Source organism: Ammodytes marinus, assembly GCF_949987685.1.
Source record: "Ammodytes marinus genome assembly, chromosome: 19".
Classification (NCBI taxonomy): Eukaryota; Metazoa; Chordata; class Actinopteri; order Uranoscopiformes; family Ammodytidae; genus Ammodytes; species Ammodytes marinus.
The window spans coordinates 8823324-8851130 of NC_137223.1; the positions used below are offsets into that span (position 1 = coordinate 8823324).

A 27807-nucleotide genomic window follows, 5' to 3' on the forward strand; every position below is an offset into this window, starting at 1 on the left:
CTCCTAGCTTTGACTATCAAGCCTTGCTAAAAATCACCGCTCTCTCCTAGGAAACAAAACAATATAGAATCGGGACTACGGCGTGCAGCGAGTATAGACTCTCTCTCGAGACGACAGCGCGTGAGTATCTCCGATTTTAATTGTTCGTATCGAATGCAAAACAGTGTGCAAATCGTCTGATTTGGACGAGACTACTCCGGCGGTGTGAGTATTTCCCCTTTTGTTTAGCGGCTAAGGCCCCTGTGTTTGGGACTTGAAGGGGGGCCATGTTGTTCAGCCGCTGAGTGGTTTTGGTTGATGTTTTAGCTCAAACAACACCAACTTGGCAATTAGCGTCTGCTAGCCCTTACGTTAGCTCTTTATTCGGCGTGTTGCATACAGCCAAGAGTAGGCCTACTGTTTCGGGACCAAAAGAAACCCCCGTTTCCCGTCCGTATACGAGAGCCTCCTTTGCTTAGCGTAAAACAATGGTAAATCCATAAATTTAACTTGGATGTCTAGCATCGGCCACCCAATAATAAACAGTGCAGGCCCATTGCGGTTAGCATTAGCTGCTAAGCTACGGTGGCTGCTAATGCTAACTCCGGTGAGGTAATAATTGTTGGCTAACTTGAATTGCGCTCAATTTCCACTAGTGCCAGTAAAATCATTGGTTTGATAAACAAAGAACAATCGGCAATACACTACGAACTGCTTGCCGCTGACCATTTGAAAACATAATTAGTGTGAATGCCCAGTGAACGTCGCTAAATTAGCTCGCTTATTAGCAGGGGCTAAGTTAGCTAGCAGGTCTGCTGAAAGGATGCACGTCGGTTTGCAATAACGAGCAGTGTAGCTAGATACTTCTTTATAAAAGACAACGGCAGCTCCCACTGTGGCAAACTAATAATCAGTATGGTTATTTAATGTGCCCCGGGTGTCTCATTGTTCACATTTGTAGTGTTACTACTAATAGTCGTAGTAGCGTTAGTTGTTATCACCAGCTAACAGCAACGTTACCTAACAGCTAGCACTCTGTGTACTGAGAGCCAGCCACATTCCTGTCGGCCACAGTTTTGTTCTTACCTCTGCCCATTCATTATCGAGCAAAACAATATTAATAAGGTTCCTGCAAATAATTTAAAAGTCTTAAAAGGCATGGAATTAGTTGACCTTTTAAAGCAGACCTTAATTGGTATCAAAATTTCTTAAATCAAGCTTTTAAAACGCCAAGACATGGGGAGTAGTATTTCATCAATCAGGTTTATCTGACATTTCAATTTAAAAACTCAACCAATTGCTGGCATCTATTTTTAAAATAATTTACAAATACCTCTTACATTAACAGCACACATATCAGTATGGTATGAATGATCCACTATGGTCACATTGCGACTTTAAAGTGACACATAGAATATGTTTTTGCGATTTTGTTGTGTACTTTTATTGACCTGAAATATAACAACGATTTACAAAAAGTGAAGTATGTATATTTTCATTAGATGAAAGAAGTCATGTTTTATTCAAAATTGTGGGGGCATAGTTTGCTCATCCGGGTTAGCTTAGCTCCAGCGCTGGTAGCTAAGGGGAGCAATAGCCTGCCTCTGCTGGCAGCAAGAAGATAACATTTACAACAATACAAAACAACCCTGTGTGCTTGTTGTGACTCGTTTATTTACCACATTATGTTGTGCTTGTTATTTTTGGCACATTGTGTCATTTTTAGAGTCAAATACCGGTAGAGAGAGACTTGACGCGACTCTCTTTACATCGCCCTGCATACCGGCAGGAAACGGATCATTGCACATGCGCAAACTACCACAGATCGGTTTCAAGTCAACAACTTAGATGACTATGAGGAGCACAACAGAGATTGCTACGAAGATCCAGAACTGTATGGATTTGAGCCAGAATAAACAGGAGAACTACATGTGTTGGAAGGCGAGCGGGCTGAAGCAGGTGAACAGCCTGGCGACAAGGGGGAGAGTCACAACTGCCGTGATGGAGTGGGGCTTGTCAACCTACCGACAGAAAACGAGTGTCTTTGCTGCAGCCTCTCTTCGCCTGCTCCCCTTCCAAAAAAAAATGTTGCTCCTCAGTTCATTCTTTTTCAAATCGGTACGGTTCTGGATCTTTACAGCCATCTCTCTTCTGCTTTGTATACTCACGAACATCTTGTTTACATAGGCTACTGAGAAGCCCATCTGCAGTTTCCTACCGGTATGTAGGCCTATTTGATTCTAAAAGGACTAACGTTGTAAAAATAGCAAGCGCAAATAAACAAGTCACAACAAGCACACAGGAGTGTTGAGTGATGTTGTAGCAGGCTATTGCTCCCCTTAGCTGGTGGAGCTAAGCTAACCCGGATAAGCAACCTAACCTAACATAACTATCGTAATGTAACGGGTGCTATATTGACTTTATAGACTTACAAAAACTAAATTAATCCATATACAGTGTAGTGTGAAAGTTTGTGAACCCCTTGAGCCTTTTGGAATTTTATTTATTTTAACCATTATTAATTAATTTTTTTCAATACCAGTATTTTTATATGAAATAACAGATGTTTATCAATTCAACATTTTTCTTTTCCAGAAATCAATTGTTAAAATAGATAAAACAAATTATTTGACAAATGTTGTATGTGCAAAGGTTTGTGAACCCTAAGCTGCATTGCTTAAATCGAGCAAGGTAAACACAATCAGGTGGGCCAAACTGATTGATGAAATAGACCAATGTAATGAGAGATCTTTAGCGAAGAAATTGGGTGCCACTAGATAAAACAAAGATAAAACCAGGTCAGTTTAGGCCCACCAAACTGAACCCATACAGGTCAGACATGCTCAAAGGGGAAAACATCTCAGAGCATCTCAGGAATAGAGTTTTGATGTTGCACATTTGTCTGGGGACAGCTATAAATTTGTATAAAAAAAGTTTGAGCTCCATCGGCCCACCGTGAGGCAAATCATCTACAAATGGAGAGCTTTAAGAGTGACTTAACATCTGCCTAGAAGTGGACTTCCTTCAAAAATATCCTCAATCTGTCACTCGTAAAGCTCTCCATTTGTAGATGATTTGCCTCACGGTGGGCCGATGGAGCTCAAACTTTTTTTGAATTAATTTATAGCTGTCCCCAGACAAATGTGCAGCATCACAACTCTATTCCTAAGATCCTCTGAGATTGTTTTCCCTTTTAGCATGTCTGACCTGTCACCTGTATGGGTTCAGTTTGGTGGACCTAAACTGACCTGGTTTTATCTTTGTTTTATCTAGTGGCGCCCAATTTCTTCCCTAAAGATCTCTCATTACATTGGTCTATTTCATCAATCAATTTGGCCCACCTGATTGTGTTGTTTACCTTGCTCGATTTAAGCAATGCAGCTTAGGGTTCACAAACTTTTGCACATACATTTGTCAAATGATTTCTTTTATCTGTTTTAACGATTGATTTCTGGAAAAGAAAAATGTTGAATTGATAAACAAACATCTGTTATTTCATATAAAAATACTGGTATTAAAAAAAATGAATTAATAATGGTTAAAATAAATACAACTCCAAAAGGCTCAAGAGGTTCACAAACTTTCACACAGCACTGTATCTTTGTTAAGAATCACCGTCATGCGGGTAGACTACTAATTTATTTTGCAGAGAAGCTCACAAACGCACCTCTACTTTCTGAAACTAACAGCGAAACCATTGACTAGTGGAATGCAGGGAGGACCTAATAATACTCGGTGAGGATGACATTCCATCGCGCGAAACATAAAGGAAGAAGTAGTAATAGCAGCTTTTTAGCGTTGTATTGTTTAGTGTGCGCTATCCTGATGGGCCACGCTAATGCCTTGCCGTCCGCTGCGTATTCTCTAGCCGGAGTTCTGTCTTTGGTTATTGTATTGGTCTTGAGCCCCCCCAGCTGCAGAATATAACCTATTGTGCATTTAATGCTCATATTTGTGTATCTCCAAACTAGGGATGGGCATAATTAATCGATCATTGATCGTTAAGAATTGTCGATCAAGTGAAATTGTTATCGATCATATAGCCGTTGTGTTGCGCAGTGTGAGTCCCGCAGCACAGCAATGAATTTCACTATGTGGCAGCACCATAGACTGTATGGGCAGCAATTAAACATCCTACCAGCAGGGGGAGATACTTAACTAGTAGTAGGAGACAACAGAACATACTCAGGCAGCAGCCTGCGAGCTGCCGTAGATGTCAAAACATAAACATGAATAAGTCAAGGCAAAGTTTGGCATCGGACAGCTTTAGAACCGAAAATAACTAAATTCATTAAACATTATGAAGCCTTGTATAAGTGCAAAACCTCAACAAACCGAATTATGTACCACTTGTACATTGAAGCCTACATCCGACCCTGTTTAACGTGTCACATTAGCGCTGCTAGCATTAGCGGCTAACTTTAGCGTCTATGCTTTCCTACTTCACCTTCATCAGGGAACTAATTTGCACATTTTGTTTATTAGATGAAGTAACGTTAGGTCCTTTAGCACTCAGGGAAACGTGCCGTGCCCTTATGCAGTCTTTGGCAGCATCTTAGGAGCCGCATATGTGTTTTAAAGGTATCGTAGCATTGGCTCCTTGTTGGCTCATAGCCTCGGGCTTTAACCAGCGCCGCATTTTATTATTATTTTATTTTTAAAAGTTGCCTTGTCTTTATGGATTGTTGTTTGCCTAGAAGATCTTGGAATAAAGATGTAATTGAGTAAAAACCTCTTGTATACAGTCTATAGTAAAAATGCTGTATTTTGGATGTTCTGTTGGCATTTTTTAATATGTAAAAAGATAACGATTAATCAATAATTAATCGTTAATTTTCAATTAATCAATGAAATTTCTTAAAATGCCCATCCCTACTCCAAACTTAATACTGGTAAAGTTAAATCCCAATGTTATGTTTTGTCCAGGCTTTTCCGTGGAATGAGCGTTCCATGCAGCATCCTAGGAATGAATGAAGTGGCCTGGCAGGAGACAAGAGGTGGGATGCTGCATGCAAATGGTGCTCCTGAGACTGGAGGTGTCAGAGTTCACAGCGGTGTGCCCCTAACCACAGTTGGAGCTGGACAGGTGCCTGGAGTTCCACATTTACAAGGCATGGACAGGGTTCCTAACCCTACCCCAGGTACCCCGCAGCCTCCGTTGAGCGGACGATCCCAGGATGACGCCACAGTTGGATATTTCTTTCAGAGGCAGCCTGGAGAGCAGCTCGGAGGCTGCACACCCAGCAAGCATCGCTGGCCAACTGGAGATGCCAATCACGTTGATCAGGTAAAGTGAACTCATTCAATGACCAGTCATTGTGATGTTATTTAGTTTATCATAGTATTTTTTTGTGTCAGCTGAGGTTTTAAGTTTCAATTAATATTTTATCCATTAGGAATTGACGTGAGTAATCGATTCCTCGAGAAGCCCTTTTTTCAAATGAGCTCCACTGGTTAACAGTTGTCTTTTTTTAAGGTATCCGTCTGTCCACCAGCCCTACATGTTGTCTTGATTTCAATAACCCCCTGTCTAGACCGCAAGTGTCAAAGTGGGTTTTTTAGTTTTTAGTTTAGTTAGTCATTTTATGCTATGCAGCTGTTTGCATCAGCTCTGTGTGGCTACAGCCTGAGCTGTGTCTGATGTAGGGCTGGCCTGAATTATTTGAATGGTCGAAGTTAGTATTCCAAGCTCAATTCGGTATTCCAAAGCTTAGTTTTTTTTATTTTATTTTTCTCAACCAAAAATATTTGTAAACGTAACTTAAACTGCAATGTATCTTTTCAGCTAATACTATCTTGAAATACAAGTTAATATACATAAACATTATAAAATACAACTTAAACGCTTATTTTAAATTTTTACTTGGTTTACCGGTGACCTTTCAAAGCGCAACTGATTAGATACCAGCAGTAGGCTATGTGACTTTGCCAGAGGCAAACTAAAACCGACACCAAGCAGGTATAGGGAAAGAGAGATGGAGGAAAAATAGAGATTTTTTTTTTCCCTTAGCACTATAACGCAACATTAGCACGATCTCGGAAGGAAAAGCAATGCTTGGCGAAATGCTAACGTTAGCTTGGCGTTTTTGCACATTTGCTTTATTCTGCAATTGATTAGCAACAGTGACTGGCTTGCTGCAGAGCATCATGGGAATACCCAGTTGTTTGCATTGTTAGCATCAAAGCTCCCGACAATAACCGGTTTATAATGCATATAATATGGACACAAAAGAATATCAATCTTGGATCTTTGTATGGATTTATTGTACCAAGTACCCCAAAAAGATGCACATGTTCCAAGATGAATTGAAAAGTTCCTGTAAGGGCTACAAAAGCACAGCTGCTTTGGGGAAAAAGTAAGGAACTTCTCTGACGGGCATAAACGCGACCTGAAGCTAAAATGAGCTACAGCTAAGCACAGCAAAGTCTGGAAGTAGTTTCGGAAATTGGAGGAAATCCAGTCGAGTTTGAAATATGCTAAGCAAAGTTAAGCTACCATAGCACTAGTAGTACAATGGGTCATCATATGTTATAAAAATCTGAGGAAAGGAACTGAAGTGAGTCGACTGTTTTCTCACTACTAGACGCATCTTTGATCCGGACCGTGGAGAGAAAATCACCAAGCTAATAACAATGACTATTACTCTAGAGGTGCTGCCTCTGATCTTAGAGTACAGTATTTGTGCCAATCCCTTATATCAATAATTAAACCTATTGCATTTTCTCATGTATGATCAAGGGTTGGAGGGTTTGCCATTTTCACCCTATGCTGCACTATTTATGAACCAAACATGCTGTGCTCGCTCTTATTTTCTCAATTCAGAAAAGTGACAATCAGATTTATGTTTTTAGATGTTCTAACCCCAGAAGCAACCAAATTAAGAAACTCTGAATAAAGTTTAGTTCAAGAACCTTCTTGCTAAACATGTAGACTCCGCTGGATTTCTTGTCAGTGAGCTTATAACTGCTCTGTAGCGTCTTGCTGACTCGGAGTCAGCGCAGACAAAAAGACGTTGTTGGGTCACCACAGATACCAGGTCATGTATTTCACATGCTCTGTTCATCTGTTATGATTTACCCAAGGGGCCAGCCTTTCACCAATTACCATTTCCTTTAGGCATGTTTTATTGAAGATTAACCCTTTTTAAGGTGCGATTTAATAGTTTTACTGACTGTCTGTCTGTAAACATAATGTCACATTCATCTTTCAAAAATGGGATTATGTAAGATTTCCTGATTTTAAATCTAAGGACTAATATAAGGTGAAAATGTTTGTTTATTAGCACTTTCTGGCATTTGTATTGAGAAAATAACATATTAAGCTATCCAATAACCGTGCAAAGGTCACTCTTTAGTTTGTGTGTTGGGTCCCCTTTTCCTATACACATGGGAGATCTTTTTCCAACAGGCCCTCGTGTTTACAAACCGTAGATTAGGCGTGGGTTTATCACTAAGCCTGATGAGAACAAATAGCATTTGTGGGCTTCCTTCTTTCTTGTATTTGTTTTTGTTTTGCTGCAGTTACTATGCAAGTTAATTATTTATGGCATCATCTCCATTTGTCATGACAAATGTTAAACGGTTTCACCAATTAACAGCATTAAGATCTGTATTTTGTAGACATACACACCTACTTTACATAAAAACAGAAACTGGGTGCAGCAATACTGTTTTGTCCTTTGATATAATAATAGGGCTACTATTCTACTCTTTTATGTTTTCCTAACCGTTTAAACATCCAAATAAATTAGATCCTGTGTTATTGGCCTCAATGCAATCCAACCTGCACAATGAATCATTGGTTGTATTTAAAGCTCACATATTATGCACTTTGCTGTCAATTTTATATGGTCTAAGTAGTCCCTAATACTTATTTTTTTAAATGTTTGCTGAAAAACCCGTTCGGATCATTTATTGTAGCAAGCCTCTATACCCTGACGTTCCTCTGGTCTCCGGATGACCTATATTGGTGTCTGCTGCCTGCAATCTGGCTGGCCCCTCCCACCTCTCTGCCGGGCCCTCCCACCGTCTCTGCCGTGCTTACGTGATACTAGAGAGACACTGCGTGACTGCGAACACAGTGTTTACCTGGAGCAAAGCCATACTTTGACATAAGTTTGACATGACCTGACATGATTAAAACCAGTGAAAAGAGTAGCCTCACATTTGGTTTCTACAGGAATAACGTCCCACCCTTTGTGGTGTTCAAAACAAGGCATTATTAAACTCCAATGGGAAAGCTAAGTTAGTGTAATAGAAGAAAACGTTGGGTGCTACATCCGAAGCTACATGTGCGCTAACGGTAGTTCCCTAAGCCTTGTCTCGTTATAAACGCGGCATTATTAAGACTGCTGTTATTAAGATAAATTAGTGGATTATGAGCAGAATGCTTCTGTGTTGGTTTATGCAACACTCTGCATGGTTTGCTGTACTATGGGCATCTTGTCGCTTAGCGGGGAAAACAACATGGCTGTTGCTTGGAAAAATTTTCAGAGGATCTCAGGCCGTGGACCAATAAGAAATGGGGGGAGGGGAGTTATCATAGAACACTGCACGGTGGAAGTTTCTGGTTACTAATGTGGGGGGGAAGCATGGACATATAAAGAAAATATGCGGATGTGGCTGTGCAGTTTATGACGTCATAAACGGCGAGAATTCTGACTCGAGTATATTGGGGGCGAGGGGTGGGGGTTTCAGAAAGGGGGAGAGTGAGAAAAGGAGAGATTGTTATTTTTTTTTATATTTTGGCAGTCTCTAGGCACACCGTGGACCCATGGATATGTTAGAACACATTTAAAAAGTGCATTTAGCATAATATGTGACCTTTAAATCATTGTTGACAGATTTGTATTTTAGACGATGTTGGATAACTAGTTGTCGGAAGAATAAGAGTTACATATTTCAAAGCAAAAACTGATTTCCAATGCTTCCGTTTAAAAAAAATAAAAAATTGTCTGTTGGCTTAAGGAAATTCCCAGGTTATATGTTACAGTGACTTCTTTATTTCACAGGACAAAAAAAATGTTGTGGTTAAACTGAATCAAATAACAACATGGGCTGGATAATTGTACTCTGCAATGACCATTACCACTGTAAAAAAAATTGACGGTCTCCTTTTTGGAGAGGCACCTATTTGCAGACCCATGGGGAAGCGGAGCTCCACCGGAACACAACATTTCTTCTTCGTTTTGTTTTACTGGCGGCGATCACTTAGCGTTTCTTCTTTTTGTTTTACTGCCGGCGTTCACCTAGCGGTGAATAATAACAAGACACAGTTTCCACCGGTTATGGTGCTAGTAGACAGTAAAATAAGTCAGTTTGTTAAGGGTCCCAAGTGGCCAGGATGGTGGTAAAAAGTAGATGTTGAGGTAGAAGATGAATGAAGCAACAAAGCTTTGTGTACATCTTCCGAAATCCGTCTCTTTAATTCACAATTATCACAAGTAGGTCAATCACATACAAATATAAACTCTTATAAATAAAACACAAAAAGTGCCACCACATTAAAATAAACAGCTCATTTTAAAAAGTGGGGTCAAAGACATTAACGCAAGTGAACAGTAACGATCGCGTGCAGCCGCAAAATTGCATTTCAACCAGACATAAATAGCCTATGTTCAGTGGCACAGACGTTAAAAAACTCCTGTTAATAAATAAATAAATAATGAGATACATACAATAGGTTTATTAATCTGAATGTAGAGCATGCTCACGATGTGTAAGGTGACCGCATATGAACGGCACGAGGGCTGAGAACTATGCTACTGATCAGATAAATGATCGATCAAACGTAAAATCATCAGGAAATTATAAAAACATCCCGATGGAGATTTCTATGGAGTGATTTTGCTTTAAACTGTACAGGGTCGCGTTGTGGCAGGGACACTCTTTCTTCAGTCGGAGCTGCAGCGTAAAGTGAAAACAAACTCAGAGTAGGTTACAATTCTGACCAATGAAATTAGTTTGGGGCGTGGCCCCATCATGTTTCCGGTGGAGGTCCGTTTCTCCATGGGTCTGCAAATAGGTACTCTTGCCTTTTTGTGGCCTTCCATTGAGTGTTTTCAGCTTTCTGTTCAGATTCAGATTTCTTTATTTAGAAGGAACAGCGCACATTGATAAACATGAGCACCAAAGTTCAACATGTAAATGTGCCAGATTTAGCCATGCAGGCTCATTTTCACCTGTAGTCCCTGTAGGTAGATAGCTTAAAAAAAACATTAAGAAAAATACAACACAAAAACTAAAACAAAATGACACAAGCACAGACAAGTAAAATGATACAATCATTTTTCCAACACATAACAGGTTGGTGACGTGTGAAAAATATGAAACAAGTAGCATACAGACAGATAAAAGTGCATGAACATATGGCACGATTAAAATAAATAAGCATTTAAAGAAAGACAAAAAGCACAGACAAGGAGCATACAAGTGGCATGAATTACAGTGTAGTTTTTCCTTCCCTTTTTATCTCAGGTCCGTGCTGCGGATGAAATGAACTATGAGTTCCAAGCTCTCGCCTTGGAGTCGAGGGGCATGGGAGAGGTAAGAGGATTTAGGTCCCGACATCTGTTCATTTCCTCATTACAGTACAGCAATAAATGAATTTGTATGAAACACTTGCCCTGTCTAGGCCTGAATGGTATTAGACATAGTTTTCTGTTTTATTTAGATCAGAGAGCTAGAACAGAGCAGTTTTTGTGACTAATGCGGAGACGGCCCCACTAACAGCTCTAACTCACATTCACGCTTTCTAGCTAGGCAGGGTTCTGTATTAGGATGTGGATGAAGTTGTGCTTGTACCGCATTTTGCATTTGAGCATATATTTGAGAAGTGGATTGTACTGGTTTTAGTTGATGTTGAGAAGGCACTCTTAACTCTGCACTGAAGAAGTTGCTATCACAGAGAAGGAGCACACTACAATCTCTAAAGCCATTCTAAGTCTAGGAATGGGTGTTTCTTTCTACTAAAAGATAGATTGTTGGTGGAAAGTGACAAATTCAGCTGACCAAAGCTACATTAACAACTGAAATACAACCAACTTATCATTGCATATCAATTATAAATCAGTGATTCTTGAGAACCGGGACAAAAGGCCGTCTTACATATGTAACTGCTGTTATGTTTAAAACTAAAAATATTAAAAATTGTAGATGTTATTAGGGATTAAGAATAGAATGTCTGGAGCACAATTATCCCCTTAAATTTAATTTTATCATTATTATGTCAAATATATGACAATTGTTATCTTCTCATGACGTCCAAAACAGAGTGTCCTCAGAGAAGGTTTCAATCTTTCATATGCAATAAAACCTATTGAAAATGTACTTTAATGATTAAAGAGCTTTTTTCATCAAAAGCAACACTAAATAATCTCTCATATCAATAAAAAAAAATTCTACAACACATTCATGTTTTATAAGGATTTTAAGTGGTGGGACAACTTTATTGTAAGTCAACACTGTCAGACTAATAAAATCAGGCGAAATAAGGGGCAACTGTCACTTTTAAGGACCTCTTGTCAAATTCTACCTCTGCAAAGTACATTAGAGTCAGACGGGCTCTGATAAGTGTTGTAGTTTTAGAATATTTTACATTCCAAATCTTTAAAGTCCTGCGTCACAACCATGATACGTCAACACCGACTTACAATTTCTGAAGTTATTTGAAATGTTTTGATAATTTTATTTTCCTGAAGTAGTTCATACTAGCACCTAACATCAACAGAAAAACCAAATGGCTACTAGATAAATTACATTTGTTATGTTTAAGAAACTTTAAATATGTCAACACCGTCGGACAGGAAATCTGACGGAGTTGACATCTGACGGCGGTGATAGGCCAATGACGGTAAAAAGCTGGGAGGTTGTGTCAAAGCTTAGCTCAGTAGCTTAGTACATGTTGGATACATACATGTAACTTAATTTGCCAAAACATAGGGTTTGTATTTTTTCAACATTGCACTCTGTTTTCTCCCACTTCTCAAGAATCACTGAAATAAGCTTTAGTTGTGGATAATTGCGTGTTTAAAATATTACATTGTACATTAACATTTGGTAATCTTACAGATACTTAGAAAATGTGTATAATTTATTTGCAGCTTCTGCCAGCAAAAAAACTCTGGGATTCTGATGAGTTGGCTAAGGATGGGAGGAAAGGGATGCTTCTTGGCGAGGAGTGGAGGGACAATGCGTGGGGATCACCGCGTGAGTGAAACCTACATGTTTTTGTATAGTATTTCTGTCGTTTCTTTTCATTTATAACATTGATTGATTGTACAAATTTTTTTTTTCCAAGTCACATTTCATTGGATTCAACATCTACTCCTGACCGTTGTTTTCAGTGTAACCTGAGTTTATACACACAACTATTTAGATGTTTGAACACTGCTTTTCATTTAGATCATTCAGTGTCTCAGCCAATCATGGTGCAGCGGAGACCAGGCCAGAGTTTCCATGGGAATGGTGATGCCAATTCTGTGCTTTCACCTCGCTCAGAAGGTGGAGGCCTGGGGGTGAGCATGGTGGAGTACGTTCTCAGCTCCTCCCCTGGTGACAAGATGGACGGTCGCTACAGGAACGGCGGCTATGTAAGTCAAGTGTCTGTCTCACTTCTAACAAAAAAAAACTGTCTCTCTCTTGCTTACTAAACGCATATCCTCAGGCGGTGGTGCATAGTCTTACCTAATATTTTTTAATAATACAGGGTGGAGGAGATGTTGACCAGGATGGGAGAGAGAAGATTGATGCCCAAGAGAAAGTGTCCCCCTTTGAAGAGGACCAGAGCCCAGAGATGAAGGTGGGAGAGGAGAGTGATCCCGCTAAAGCCAACGGAAGAGGTCTCTTAAACGGGATGGACAGAGACTGCAAAGATTTCAAGTAGGCTTTTTATCTTTTACACTAACACAGTGAACAGTTACTTACCATGAGCTGTTTTTGACCCGTGTTTTAATTTGCACATTTCACAATGTCCAAAGCTACTTTAGCAAAGTGTAACATTGCAATTCAAAATAGAAAGTTCAAAATGTAATAACAATGTCTGAACATAAATGGCATCTGTATGATGCATGCGTTCTAATTAGGGATGCACCGAATATTCGGCCACCGAAAAAGTTCGGCCGAAAATGGCAAAATAAGTCATTTTCGGTTTCGGCCCGAAACAGTTAAAAAGCCGAACAACATTACCGAAAATTGGCGAACTAAATGACACTAAGGAAATATGTTTTTAAAAGAGCTGCGCGCTTGTAAACCAGGAAATGGCAGTAAAGAGAGACGTAACCGTGTATGTGAGTCCACGTCTCTTTGTGAGTGCGCAGCAGGAGCAGTTTGGAGCGTGCATGAAAATGTCAGAGTCCAGTGTGGGAGCAACTGGATGAAACACGGCGCAGACAGTGCAATGCTTTATGCAGCATAAAGTTAAAACGCTCGTCCAAGACTGATGTTTAATCACCTTAGAAACACCAAAGCCTTGCGCGAGCGAAGCAGCGATTCACCCGGTGCAACTCTGTGACAGTTGGTAACGGTGTCATTCACATTGACACCTCGCCGGTGAGGGCCGCCGCGCAAAAAAAAACTTTAGTTTGACAGCTAAAATGATAACCGGAGATATCCTGTCCGTTAGCGCTGTTGGGGAAAAAGGCTCCTACGGTCTGATTGCATTTCTCGAGCCCGAATACACAGCCATGTCGGCAAACTGACAGCGCGACTACATGTCCAGTGAGCCGCCTCCCCCCGTTAGTTTCAGTCTACAGACGAAAAAGTTACAATCACCTCCTAAGCATGGACATCGTTTAAAGCCTCTCATTGTTATGATCAGGGCTTTGATGCAAATTCTGAAGTCTGGACATTACGGTGGTGCAGTTTTTTTTAGAGCAACTCAACCTGCACTGCACTGCAAAAAAAATAAGAAAGGCAATAAGTCGATCTTTTTATTCATCCTCATAAGTCAAGGTAAAAATCAGTGAGTGGTTCACAAATTAATTCCTAGTAAAATATTAATTTTACTCTTAGATTTGAAGGTTTTACTGTTTATTTATTTATTTAGGGTTGCTTTTTAGTTGTAGGCTATGTTTGAGGAGAACATTTGGGAGTTCATGTATGCAATGTTGAAATAATTGACTAAATAATAAACAAAACTGCAAAAGCCTCTTTCGGGTTTCGGCCTTTCGGCCAACTGTTTAATTTTATTCTGTTTCGGCCAAGAATTTTCATTTCGGTGCATCCCTAGTTCTAATGTGTGAATATTAACTTCTTTTTTTCCCCCAGTCCAACCTCTGGAAGCCGTCAAGCTTCCCCCACTGAGGCAGTGGAGAGGATGGGTCCCGGTCAGGCAGGTTTGGAGATTATTGGGCAGCATCACCACCACCACCACCATCATCACCACCACCCACATGCCCTCCAACAACAACAACAACAACAACAACAACAACAACAACAACAACAACAACAACAACAGCAGCAGCAGCAGCAGCAGCAGCAACAACAACAACAACACCACAACCCCGCCCAAAACAAGCCCCAAGCTGATGACTTCCAGAACCAGGAGGCCCAGAATATGGGGGGTATGGAGCAGCAAGCCAACGTGGAGTCCCTACAGTTTGACTATGCAGGGAACCAGATTCAGGTGGACTCCTCTGGGACTCCAGTTGGAATGTTTGACTACAACTCTCAACAGCAGGTATGTATGAAAAGCAAAAACCTGTCTGTCCAGAGATCTAACTGTAGGTTCGTTTAACATATTGTCATCCTTTTTAATGTTTTATTTTTTTCCTCACAGTTGTTCCAGAGATCTAATCTGACTGTTCAACAGCTCACTGCAGCTCAGCAACAACAATATGCTCTGGCTGCAGCCCAGCAGCAGCATCTCGGTAAGTTGCACTGTTTATTTTACTCAGTGTTTTGTTTAAAGAGGACCTATTATACTACTTTTCTGGTCTTAATTTCTTGTTTTACACTGCTATAGAGCAACCTGACACGAATCACATCACAAAAAACTTTTCTGGTCTTAATTTCTTGTTTTACACTGCTATAGAGCAACCTGACACGAATCACATCACAAAAAACTATGTAGATTTTCGGGAAGCTCTTTCTCTTATTTTGGCGATCCAGCACGTCCTGTCAACACTTGAGTGTGTGTGCCTCGGCAATCTCCGCTCCCTCCGCCTGTGCATCGGCCATCTCCGCTACCCCCCCCCCCCCCCACACCCCCCCTCCTGCAAACCCCACTCCGTTGTGATTGGTTACCTTCCTTCCGGAAAACTTTCAGTGGCGGGAAGCGCGAGCATGGACCTATAAGGGCGCGAGGCAGACGCGAACAGGGAAGTGACATTACCATACATGGAAACATCCGCGTGGTGACGTCACAAATTTTTATGCAACGTCACAAATTATGAAAGGGTAGACCGCTTTGAAGACGTGACTTCTCGACTGGCTAGAATAGTGTTTAGTGCTCTGCACAGACACCCCAGACGGTCAGCAGAGAATACGTCGAAATGCATGTAAGTCATTATTTGATAATTTAGTATGGTTACATGGAGTGGATTATAACCTGCGCGGAGTGGATTTTAAGGCTCTGCGACCTGTACAGAGAATAACCCCACAGTCACTGGTCAAATTTGAACTTTTCAACACTCAATCCATTAATAATAAATCCAGCTTGATTGAAGAACATATAAGGGAAAAAGGACTTGACTTCATGTGCCTAACAGAAACCTGGCACCAGCCAGAGGTTTACTCTGCCCTAAATGAAGCCTGTCCCCCAGGCTACTGCTACTTGGAGGCAGCCCGCAGAACTGGTCGCGGTGGTGGCCTAGCTGTCATCCACAAACAGGACCTGGAGTTGTCCCTCATGCCGCTGCCTACAACTTCCTCCTGTGAGTGTCTCGCATTCACATGTAAGCCCCCCCATCCCATGACTGTTCTCCTCATATATAGGCCCCCAAAACCCAACTCTGCTTTCATCCCGGAAATGTCTGATCTCCTCACAACACTCTGTACTACCTCTGCCAATACCATCATCCTGGGTGATTTAAATATTCATGTTGACACTCCCTCATGCCAGCCCGCTGCTGATTTTCTTCAGCTGCTAGACTCCCTCAACCTACAACAACATGTTGTTGTCCCCACACACTCCAGAGGACACACACTTGACTTGGTCATCTCTAACTCCGCCCCCATCAGCAACCTACAGGTTTATGATCTCGGCGTCTCGGATCACAAAGCTGTGTCAATGGAGCTCCCTTTTCTTTCCCCCCACACCAAACCAAAGCGGCAGATCCACTTCAGGAATTTGAAAAATATCAACATGGACGCACTGGCCCTGGACCTTCAACATCTCTCCTCTGGCTCAACTGACTCCCTCTCTATTGCTGACTCAGTGGACTTATACAACCAGTCCCTGAGCAGTCTCCTGGATCTCCACGCCCCCTTAACATCGAGGTCAGTCTCCTTCTCGCGCTCCGCACCCTGGTACACCAGTGAGCTACGTACAATGAAGGCGGCTGGGCGTGTCCTTGAGCGGCGCCTCAAGGCCTCCGGTCTGACTGTCTACAAACAGGCATACAGGGAACACAGGAGGGCATATGCTGATGCCCTGAAGAATGCACGGTCCAGGTTCTATTCCACAATCATTAACAATAGCCCGGGTAACTCCAAACAACTCTTTTCAACAATAAATCACCTTCTTAAACCCCCTTCACCATCCCAATCTGAGGCCACTGAGGAGAGGTGCAACATGCACATCAACTTTTTTAAACAAAAAGTAAATAACATCCGCTCAAAACTCTCCTCCACTGCTGTCCTGCCCCTTCCAACTGCTGACCCACCGATTGACTCTGTCCAGACCCTTTGCTCCTTCTCCAGCATCACACAGGAAGAGGTGGAGGACGTCATCAGGAAAATGAAGCCATCCACCTGTGCACTAGACCCCTTCCCTACAGCTCTGCTGAAGGCCAACATCTCTGCCGTCTCTCCGCTCATCACCAAAATTATAAACCACTCCCTCCTCGCCGGCCATATCCCATCTGCGTTAAAAACTGCTGTCATCAGACCAACATTAAAAAAACCTACCCTTGATCCAGAAGTCCTCTCCAACTACAGGCCCATCTCAAATCTCCCATTTCTGTCAAAAGTTCTGGAAAAAACAGTTGCAGCACAACTTCAGGATCACCTCATACAACATCACCTGTTTGAAAAATTCCAGTCTGGTTTCCGCCATGGCCACAGTACAGAAACAGCCTTGGTAAGGGTCACAAATGACCTCCTGATGGCAGCAGACACCGGCTCCCCATCTCTCCTCATCCTCCTGGACTTAACAGCTGCTTTTGATACGGTTGACCACAATATTCTCCTCCACCGCTTGCAATACACCATTGGACTATCAGGAAACGTACAAAACTGGTTCACCTCGTACCTCACTGACAGAACTGAGCACGTCGCCCTGGGCAAAGCAAAATCTCACACCAACAACGTCACCTGCGGTGTCCCCCAGGGCTCGGTGTTGGGCCCCACCCTTTTCTCACTGTACATGCTCCCCCTGGGCAGTGTCATTAGCAGGCATGGGTTATCATACCACTGCTATGCCGATGACACACAGCTCTACATCAGGACAACCCCCACTTCTTCTGCCCCTCTGCCAACATCCACACTGACCACCTGCCTGGAGGAGATAGAGGCGTGGATGAAGCTCAACTTCCTACAACTAAACAGCTCCAAAACAGAAGCCATCCTTGTTGGCACGCCACATCAGCTCCGCTCCCCCACCATCACCAATATCACCTTCTCTGGCCAAAACATCCCCCTTTCCACATCTGTCACCAACCTTGGTGTTAAAATGGACCCTCAACTCAATTTTGACACCCACATCAAACACCTCTGTAAGACAGCATTCTACCACCTCAAGAACATCGCCAAACTCCGTCAAACACTCACCCTGGCAGATGCAGAAAAGCTCGTCCATGCCTTTGTTTCCTCAAGGTTGGACTACTGCAATGCACTCCTCATCGGGATCCCTGGCAAGAGCATCCAGAGGCTCCAGTACATTCAGAACAGTGCTGCCAGGATCCTGATGAGGGTGCGCAAGCACGACCACATCACCCCCATCCTGAAATCACTGCACTGGCTCCCTGTCTCACTCAGAATTGAGTACAAGGTCTCCCTCCTCACCCACCAGTGCCTTCACGGACATGCCCCCCTTTACCTTCAGGAACTCCTCACCCCCCCGACAACCTCACGTACACTCCGTTCAGGATCCACTCACACCCTCCAAACCCGACATACAAAGCTGTGCACCATGGGTGATCGGGCCTTTTCTGCTGCAGCCCCTAGACTATGGAACGCTCTCCCTGACCAACTGAGGGCCCCACAGACTACAGCTCTTTTTAAACGGAACCTCAAAACTCATCTCTTTAAAAGAGCATTTGGCTAAACTTTCTTTGAGGTTCCCCCCTTTTTAAGCACTTTGAGATTCTTGAATATAAAGTGCATTATAAATAAAATGTATTATTATTATTATTATTATGGTTAAGCATGACTATGAATCATCATAACAACGTTTATAGGTCATAAAAGTCAAAAAGCATCATAGGTCCTCTTTAACATGATTAACTACTTTCTTTCTTACGTTGTCTATATCTTCTTGTTTGTTTGTTTGTTTGTTTGTTTTGCATAGTAATTTTGAAGAGATTTGATATGGAATATGAATCACATTACTGTTCCTTATTTTATCCAGCTGGCCTTGCTCCTGCATTTGTGCCAAACCCTTACATCATTAATGCTGGCCCCCCTGGCACTGATCCCTACACTGCCGCTGGGCTGGCAGCAGCAGCATCACTTGGAGGTTAATACAGCACATTTTTCTCCCTTGTGTTCTTGTCAGTTAAAAGTCGATGCTGTTGATACTAAATGATGTTGTGCCAAGCTCATCTTAAAAAGATGTGTTGTAGAGAATGTGTATGTAACTTCCAAATGTTTCCCTCAGGCCCCACAGTGGTTCCTCCACAGTACTACGGTGTTCCTTGGGGTGTTTACCCGGCCAATCTTTTTCAACAACAGGCTGCATCAAATGCCAATCACTCAGCTAATCAGCAAGCATCTAATCAGGGACCAGGGCCAGGCCAACAACAGGTAAAGACTCATGTGTGATATGACATGTTTCATGAAGGTGGCTATAAAAAAAAGTAGGCTTTGTTGTGATAAGCTTTCCTTGAATGAGCCCTACAAACTGAACTGGGATTAAACTATATCCAAGGAATGAAAAATGTGACCTCAGATGTTAATCACACAATAATAAATGTAATTTATATAGCGTTTTTCTCGCACTCAAAGCCCTGAAAACCCTTTTCCTCTTTCAGCTTATTGCTCTGAATAATTAGCCTACATGTCCTTGGGTTTTAGTGGGTCTGGCTCAGTTTGAAAAATAGGTGATGTCACCTGCTTCTGTTAAACAATTGGAGTTTAGCAACATTTGAATCAATATGTGATTGTGCAATTGTTTGTTTATGTTGCTATGCAACTGTCAATCCAATCTGATCAAACCATCCCACACATTACAGATGAAGCAGATAACCTGAGCATTAACCTGTTCCTCAGTCGGTCCTATATTTTGATGTAATATAATCGGATTTGAAACTTAGACTCCAGAGGTTTTGCTGGTGTGACAGTATCTTTACCTTTCTTCCAGGTGATGCGAGCAGGAAATAACCAGCGACCTCTTACACCTGGACAAGGCCAACAGAGTCAACAGGAATCTCTAGCTGCAGCAGCTGCTGCAAACCCTGCATTGGCTTACGCAGGAATGTCTGGTTGGTAGACCACTTCATACAAACATCATTTAGCAGGGCTCAGCAATAAGGAGTGCCCGACGTCCCGGGGCAAGTAAAACGCCAAGTCGGGCCAGTAACTATGACAACCCACTTTCCCGAACGGGCAACCGGGAGTTTTTCCGAAAAAATAATAAGAATTATTATTTTATTTTTTATAGTGCCAAATAAAAGTCATCTATCTACGTATTTTTTTCATATAAAACTGGTGCTCATTTTTAAATAAACGCTTAGGCCTATGTTACTTATCTAATTTATGTGCGAGTAGTTGTGTCTGCTTCGTTGCATCTCTCTCCTCTGCTCCGTTTTGTGAAGGGGGACGGGGCTCCACCGCCGAAACACACACACACACACACACGCAGATCTCGGCAAAAAACTGGTGCGCGTGAGCGCGTCTCACACACACACACACAGTCAGAGAGATAGGAAAGAGAACTACACGCGTTACGTTGGTGTGACAGAAAGTACAAAAGCCAACGAGTAGGCCTAAATAAGTAGACCCCAGCCGTCTGAAAAGCAGCGAAAATATCTGTGTTTTTTAAATGCATCCAAAGTGAATCTAGTAGTAGTTTAGCTAGGATGCTAACGTTAGGTCTGCTGCTAGTAGCCTACTACCAGTTTAATGTGTGCAGGTCAACACAAACATCAGCAACAGTTAGCAGAGGAACATCTTAACAGCCTGCATGAGGACCTTAATAAATGGACCAGAGGTGTCACTTCACATACCAGGAGGCAGTGGAAGCTTGAAACTAGGCTACTGGAAAAGTGTTCAAAACAGCCTGTCCTTAGCCAAAAGTTGAGATTTTGAATAATAATAAAAAATAAAAAAAACGTTTAAAGGTGCAGTGTGTAATGTGACATCATCAAGAAAGTTCTAGAATGCAACGCTCCCTGGGTAACCCCACCCCTTTTGAATAATAACAGAAGCTACAGTGGCCTTCAAGGACAAGAATAATTCTAAATTTTAAACAATGCACCTGATGACATTCCAACTGACACTTCCAAAATGGCGGTGACTAGGCCTTGGTCCAAGGTATGGAGAAATATGGACATATATGAGACCCTTTCTAAGGGGACAAAAAATTATTCAAAAAAATGTTCAGCTATTATGCACTAAATAAACGTACTTATGGATATTATAATTATTTTCTACAAAATCTGCTAGGAAATAAAACCCCAAATTCTACACACTGCAGGTTTAAAACAGGCCTAGGCCTAAACAAATGTCTTACAGAAAAAAGTTTTAAAGAATTGCTGTTGTAAAAAGAATAAGGTACAAGAAAAAAACATTTGTGTGACCAATGCTTTTTTTGCATAAAACACGTCTCATTTGCAGTTATTGTCGGTTTAGAAACTAGAAAATTACAAATGTTCCAACTCAAATAATATTTGAATAATAGCCTCCACTTTGAGTATGATCCTTAACTCATCTATAACACTGTCCATGATGTGTTTATACATTGTAAATAAAGAGCGACTATAACAAATATTTGTACACCACTAATAAAAACATTTTTATATAGGGGCCTGTAAAAATTGACTTCGGGCAAGTAGAATTCAGACCCACTTGCCCGACCGGGCAAGTGAAAAAAAACCTTAGCGTTGAGCCCTGTTTAGCCAAAGACACTAACGGCCAAACCCTTTCGTATTTGGTGTTGTCAGTCAATCTGCTCTGAAAGTATATTCTGTACTAGTATACTAGATTTAGACATTTTTCAACACTAGAAACATCTCACTTGTTATTGAGTGATGTTTGCAATTGTTTTATATGTACTTAGCCATAATTGCAGGCTAATTTTTGTAATGTTTTTCATCTTTTCAGGTTATCAGGTGTTGGCGCCTGCAGCTTATTACGACCAGAACGGGGCCTTAGTGATGGGCCCTGGTGCCCGGGCTGGTCTAGGTGGTCCAGTTCGTCTAGTCCAGACACCTCTCCTCATCAATCCTGCCGCAGCACAAGCTGGTAAATGATACTCCATATGTTCATATTTTAGTAAGGTGGATCCAGTCCTCCCTGTTCTTACTTAAATGGTTCATCTCTGGTCCAAAATGACCTCAACTCTCCTTTCATGCCTCATGTTCCCCCTTTCCCTCCATCTAAAGCTGCTGCAGCATCTGGTTCCGGTAACAACATGTCTGGTCCAGCCAACGGGATGTACCGCTCCATGGCTCAACATCAACATCAACATCAGCAGCAGCAGCAGCAACAGCAGCAGCAGGCCCCCCCACCCAGCAGTGGCCTGCCCTCCAGCTCATTCTACGGGTCTGGATCAGTCCCAAACACATCTCAGAGCAGCTCCCTTTTCTCACACACCTCTGCTGCCCAGCAACAACAACAAAGCTCCTCCCTGGGCTTCAGCAGTGCCGGTGGCTCCCTCGGTGTAGGCCTGGGCTCTGCCCTCGGAGGCTTCGGCTCTTCTGGTCAGTGACTCGGCCATAAATTACATTAGGATTAAAGATGGTTTGTTTTTGGGAGTCTGTTTTCTTACGCTGGTTCTTCGTTTATTTCCCCTTGCAGTATCTAGCTCTACCAGCAGCAGTGTATCTCGCAGGGACTCCCTTTTGGCAAGTTCTGATCTCTACAAACGTGGCGGCAGTAGTTTAACTCCCATCGGCCAGCCCTTCTACAACAGCCTGGGTTACTCTTCTTCCCCCAGCCCCATTGGGCTCACACCAGGTCACTCCCCACTCACTCCTCCACCCTCTCTGCCCTCTTCTCATGGATCCTCTTCCAGCCTTCACCTCGGTAAGCCTCATATTTATCCGGACGGCTGCTGTAGTGTTTTGTATTGTTTTATTTGACTGTTAGCAGATTTATTCTTAATTTTTTTAATTTGTCTTGAGTCCTAAGAACCATCACTTCAACAGTACCCGATCCATCTGTAATCTTAGGTGGCCTGACGAATGGCAGCGGGCGCTACATATCTGCAGCGCCTGGTGCTGAGGCTAAATACCGGAGCGCCGGTGGGACGTCCAGTCTCTTCAATTCCAGCAGCCAGCTGTTCCCTCCCGCTCGGCCCCGCTACAGTCGCTCTGACGTCATGCCGTCCGGACGCAGCCGCCTACTGGAAGACTTCAGGAACAACCGCTTCCCCAACCTCCAACTCCGTGACCTGCCGGGACACATGGTGGAGTTCTCTCAAGACCAGCATGGATCCAGGTGGAGAAGATAATAATAGATTTGTACTTTCTGGCTTTAAAATGCTGCTTTATTCTGCAATTTAACTGTAAACCTTAACACGGGAAGTACACTGCATTTGTGAAGCAATTTGACTGATCTGTATTTTCCATCTCTACTCTTTGTTCCAATCTCATCTGTCTAGATTTATCCAGCAGAAGCTAGAGAGGGCCACTCCAGCTGAGAGGCAGATGGTGTTTGGAGAGATTCTGCAAGCAGCATACCAACTGATGACTGATGTATTTGGGAACTATGTCATCCAAAAGTTCTTTGAGGTAGGGACTGTTTTTAATTTATCTCGTCGTCAACTCGGTAAACAAACAATATTAACTAAATCAGAGACTCTAGTTTTCTGCAGAATGTGTACAGTAGTGTGTGTGTTTTGTGTCCTGCAGTTTGGAAGTGCAGACCAGAAGCTGGCTTTGGCAACACGTATCCGTGGACACGTCCTTCCCCTGGCTCTGCAGATGTATGGTTGCAGGGTCATTCAGAAAGCCCTGGAGTCCATATCCTCAGACCAGCAGGTAATTGTAAGTCAGATTTCCCTGCTTTCACAACATTTTTGCCAAGTTTGTTTTTTTAATTAATTAATTAATGTTTTAAGGCTATTCTTTTAATTTTCTTTATCGATCCAACATATTAAATGTTTAAATGTTACAAATTGTCACTTCAGAGTGACATTGTCCGTGAGCTGGATGGCCACGTGTTGAAGTGTGTCAAGGACCAGAATGGCAACCATGTGGTGCAGAAGTGTATCGAGTGTGTCCAGCCCCAGGCTCTACAGTTCATTATTGATGCCTTCCAGGGACAGGTGGGTTTATGAATCCAAATGTCCCTATTTCCTTTGACCAACAGTGTAGTTTATATAAATGCATGTATGTAATATGAAGAAGACACAAACGTATAAGTGAAAGATATTGCAACTACACAGTTCACAAGTTCAGTTTAGCTTTCCTACTGTATGCTTATTTCTTTCTACCTTTTGCAGGTGTTTGTTCTCTCCACACATCCATATGGCTGCAGAGTTATCCAAAGGATTTTGGAGCACTGCACCCAGGAGCAGACTCTGCCCATCCTGGAAGAGCTGCATCAGCACTCTGAACAGCTGGGCCAGGTGAGAACATCTGGCTCCAATCTGGCTCACATTGTTTGCAGATGTGACTGATCATTGTTGAGATGTGTGCGTGTCTTGTGTTACTTGCATGTGTCCTTCATGTTTTGAGCATTTCATATTTTGTGAGCCTGTCATTGTTCCTGTGTACAGTAGTCGTGCTCTGCTAAGTGTGAAAGTGAAAGGATGAATGTATTTGTACTGTTAGCTGTCATTACATCTGACGTGTGTGATTATTTAAACATCCACCCTGCCCCCCCCCTCCTCCTCACCTATTCCATCTAGAAATATCAAGGCGTATCATTGGAGATGACACCTAAAACATATTATACAGTGTCCCGCGATGCACTGTTCAAGGTCAGAGCAATTTGCCTCATTCTCGCGGATGTCCCTGTGCTCCCTCCCTTCCCCCCCTTTTTTTTTATCATTTCTCGTCAAAAATCTAATTAACATTTTAGATAGTTATCCAACTCATACAGGCCTTTTCCTAACCCACTGAGCCGCCTTTTTCTCTTCCCTTTCTTCCCCGCTGTCTGATCCCCTTTTTGCCTACACCATCTCCTGATTAATCTGTTTTTCTGTTTTTATCTCGATCTCACCATAATTGCCTGATACATGCTGCCAGAGAGTTAAACCTCTACTTAAAACACAAGTAGTGTTTAAATCACTGAACCTTTAGTACGTGGCTTGAAGTCAAGTCCAAGGTTCTTGTTAAAACAGATTGACAGGAAATGGATTTAAAGGCAAATATTTCAAAATTAAAGGTGGAGATCCAATTTCCCACCCAACAAATGTACTACTTTAATCAGATCAAGTCCGAGTGGTGTTATTTGTGTTGCTTGGTCAGGTGAGTTCTTGGCTCCATCTTCTCACACTAAAATGATACCCATTTTCTAAATACTTTCAAATGGGGCTGTCACTCATTTCGTCTATCTCTCATTGTAGAGCTGCATGATTATCTCTCACACCGATTTAAGGACCAGTGGTGAATACTAGTGCATGAGTATCAATCGGAGTATAGGGTGTCACACAGATTCTATGTGATTATTTCATATTGAATGGCTGTTTGCCTCGAGCTCACGCCTCCATTGCCTCCTGCAGGATCAGTACGGTAACTACGTCATTCAGCACGTGTTGGAGCATGGCAGGCCAGAAGATAAGAGCAAGATAGTGGCAGAGGTTCGCGGAAAGGTTCTCATCCTCAGCCAGCACAAATTTGCAAGGTAAGCTTTTAATGTAGCTGCAGAGGGCCAAGAGTCTTACTGAGATTCACATGTCGCTGGCAATGTTGACTGCTGTCCTTGTCGGACCTTAAATATTTCATCAGCCAATTGTATTTAAATTAAAAGTGACCACGAGCACAGTTCAGCAAATAGCTACAAATAACCAAGGCGCAAACTATTATCAGTGATAGATCTGGAAAACAAAACTTGAATCAATATTAAATGTGTTTTATTTTCATCCATAATGGGAAATGGACTTAGATTTGACTATTCTATAGATCAGTCAGGCCTTTTTGATCCAAATCACCACATGCAAGGGCACACTTGAGAAAATGTAATGCCGCCTTCCCTAAGGTCCGTACAGAGAGATAAATAAAAGTACCATAAACTTGATTCCAGCCACACATAGGAAAGGTTAAGTTGGGCAGAATCTCAATATTGGTAGTGGCATTTACAATACACAACCTACTGTTGCAACAAAAAGAAAAAAACATCAGTCCAGTGCATAATGATGTGTCACAAATACAATATGGACATTAAAACAAGCTGGAACATTCAGCCTTCCTAATGGAGAAATAAATTGTCCATGCCTAGCCAGTGCTGTAACGCCTTCAGCTCCGTTATAAGTGTAATAGAAGCTCTTCTGTCTTTGTCTTTCCTTCCTCAGTAATGTTGTTGAGAAATGCGTGATCCACTCCTCACGTGCAGAGAGAGCATTGCTCATAGATGAAGTGTGCTGCCAGAAAGACGGGCCACACAGCGCCCTGTACACAATGATGAAGGACCAGTACGCCAACTACGTTGTCCAAAGAATGATCGACATGGCAGAACCTGCTCAGCGCAAAATCATCATGCACAAGGTTGGTCCACTACAACACTCTTGTGATCAGGCAGATGTGAAACGAGGCAGTGTATATGGACACAAGGCTTCCTCGTGTCCAAATTGAATACCACCTTGATTTAGAGATAATTCATTTGCTCTTTGATATTCGGACAATTTTTTTCTTGAACGATAAATTAAGTGTTAATGTGCATCAGTTTCAAGATTCTTGTTCAAACAGTGGAAAACCTAAATATATTGAATTAAAAATCACCCAGTAAATCACATTTTAGATGGTGAAACTAATGAACATCCGGGAGATTTTTCCTTGGAAAAATGACTTCCATTGATTATGAATCGTTTTGATTGCATAATCATTTCAACCAAACTTTTAATTTGTTCACATTTTGCTTGCCCTTCCTTTTTCAGATACGGCCTCACATTGCCACTTTACGCAAGTACACCTACGGGAAGCACATTCTGGCCAAGCTAGAAAAGTACTACATGAAAAGCGGACCTGAACTGGGTCCCATCGGCGGCCCTCCGAATGGCCTCATGTAGTCAACGTCGACGTCCTTGTTCCCCCTGAAGAAGAAGAGGAGTTGGAGCCCCAAACCCCCTGTTCTGTGAGAGACACTCCTTAGCCATAGGGGTTAGCCTTTAACACCCTCCCTCCTCCCAATTTTGGGGGGAATTACCAAAAACAAAAAAGAAAAGACAAGTCAACTTCACCTAAGAACGCTGTGACAACTGACCCCTGCCACTCTGCCGCCCCTGGTGCACAGCCCCCAGGGGACGCACAGTCAGCAGGCCAATTCTTTGTTTTTTCTTTTTTTCTTTCATATTTTCATTTTTTTCCCTGGGTAAAGCACAAGCCCATTGTTAATTATGTAATTGATGTATTTGACTGGTTTTCATATTATCTTGTACATTTAGTTTTTTACCTTGTAAATTCTCTGTAGAAAAAACGTATACACATTTGCTGAAATTTACAATTCCTACAATTAACACCAGCAAGTGATTTTATAAGGCTAAACTGAGATGATCCTTTTAAAAAGCAAAAAAAAAAAGAAAACAATTCCATTTGTTTTTTGTAATAGGACTTATTATGTCAGCTGTCCTAATTAAGTCTAGGCAATTGAATATATTTGTAAATGATCAAATGCACAGTAAAATTGTTTTCCCATGCCAAAGCAGCTGCTGGATTAGTTTTCAAATAGCACTACATAGTATGGATGGATAGAAACCCTTCCGTCCACAGGTGAGTACTATGTGCCAAGTGCCACAGTCACCCAAAGGTCTTCAAGACCGGTTTGCCAGCTTGGCTTTGGGGATTGGTGCTTTAGTCTAGGGGGCAGTGTTTTCTAGTGGTGGCTTTTTTCTTGCCTCCTTTTCCAGGATAAATTGCGAGGGGGGGGGCGGGGGGCGTGTTTGTGTTTACCCCAGCAGCTTGTAGTCTGCCTGACGTTTCGGTACTACATATGAACAACTGACCAACCTGAGCTGCTTCTACTGCATCCACTGCTGCTGCCCCATTTGAGCCGTCTTTCCCTCATCCAGGTGATCACTCGTGGGGCGGGGGTTTTGCAAGCTAGAAAGCTACCATTAACTTATAGAAGCAGAGCATGACGTTTGGTTGTACAGCGGTTGTGTAACCTGGTATAATGTTAACATGAGAT

At 42.2% G+C, this 27807-nt stretch overlaps 1 protein-coding gene across 3 annotated transcripts; it reads left to right on the top strand.

Moving 5' to 3' along the window:
- pum2 (pumilio RNA-binding family member 2) lies at window positions 1-27807 on the top strand. 3 transcript variants are annotated; one of them, XM_080048294.1, is made up of 23 exons: window positions 1-120; window positions 4906-5266; window positions 10456-10524; window positions 12081-12186; window positions 12382-12569; window positions 12686-12858; window positions 14245-14656; window positions 14756-14846; window positions 18707-18814; window positions 18956-19101; window positions 19658-19778; window positions 21619-21759; window positions 21900-22217; window positions 22315-22542; window positions 22689-22956; window positions 23120-23249; window positions 23370-23504; window positions 23648-23785; window positions 23963-24088; window positions 24371-24442; window positions 25187-25308; window positions 25976-26168; window positions 26558-27807. In XM_080048294.1, exons 2-23 carry the CDS (start codon window positions 4919-4921, stop codon window positions 26687-26689), a joined length of 3765 nt encoding a protein of 1254 aa, XP_079904420.1. In that variant the 5' UTR covers window positions 1-120; window positions 4906-4918; the 3' UTR covers window positions 26690-27807. The 3 variants fall into 3 exon arrangements, with proteins under 3 accessions (XP_079904420.1, XP_079904422.1, XP_079904421.1); XM_080048296.1 differs by having other exon boundaries at window positions 23370-23498; XM_080048295.1 differs by having other exon boundaries at window positions 91-204.

Bases quoted from the DNA above. Each gene is read 5' to 3' on its own strand.
- pum2 (XM_080048294.1), top strand. From the start codon at position 4,919: ATGAGCGTTCCATGCAGCATCCTAGGAATGAATGAAGTGGCCTGGCAG. The intron at 12,187-12,381 runs GTGAGTGAAACC...CTTTTCATTTAG, and splicing joins CAATGCGTGGGGATCACCGC to ATCATTCAGTGTCTCAGCCA. The intron at 23,505-23,647 runs GTAAGTCAGATT...TTGTCACTTCAG, and splicing joins CCTCAGACCAGCAGGTAATT to AGTGACATTGTCCGTGAGCT.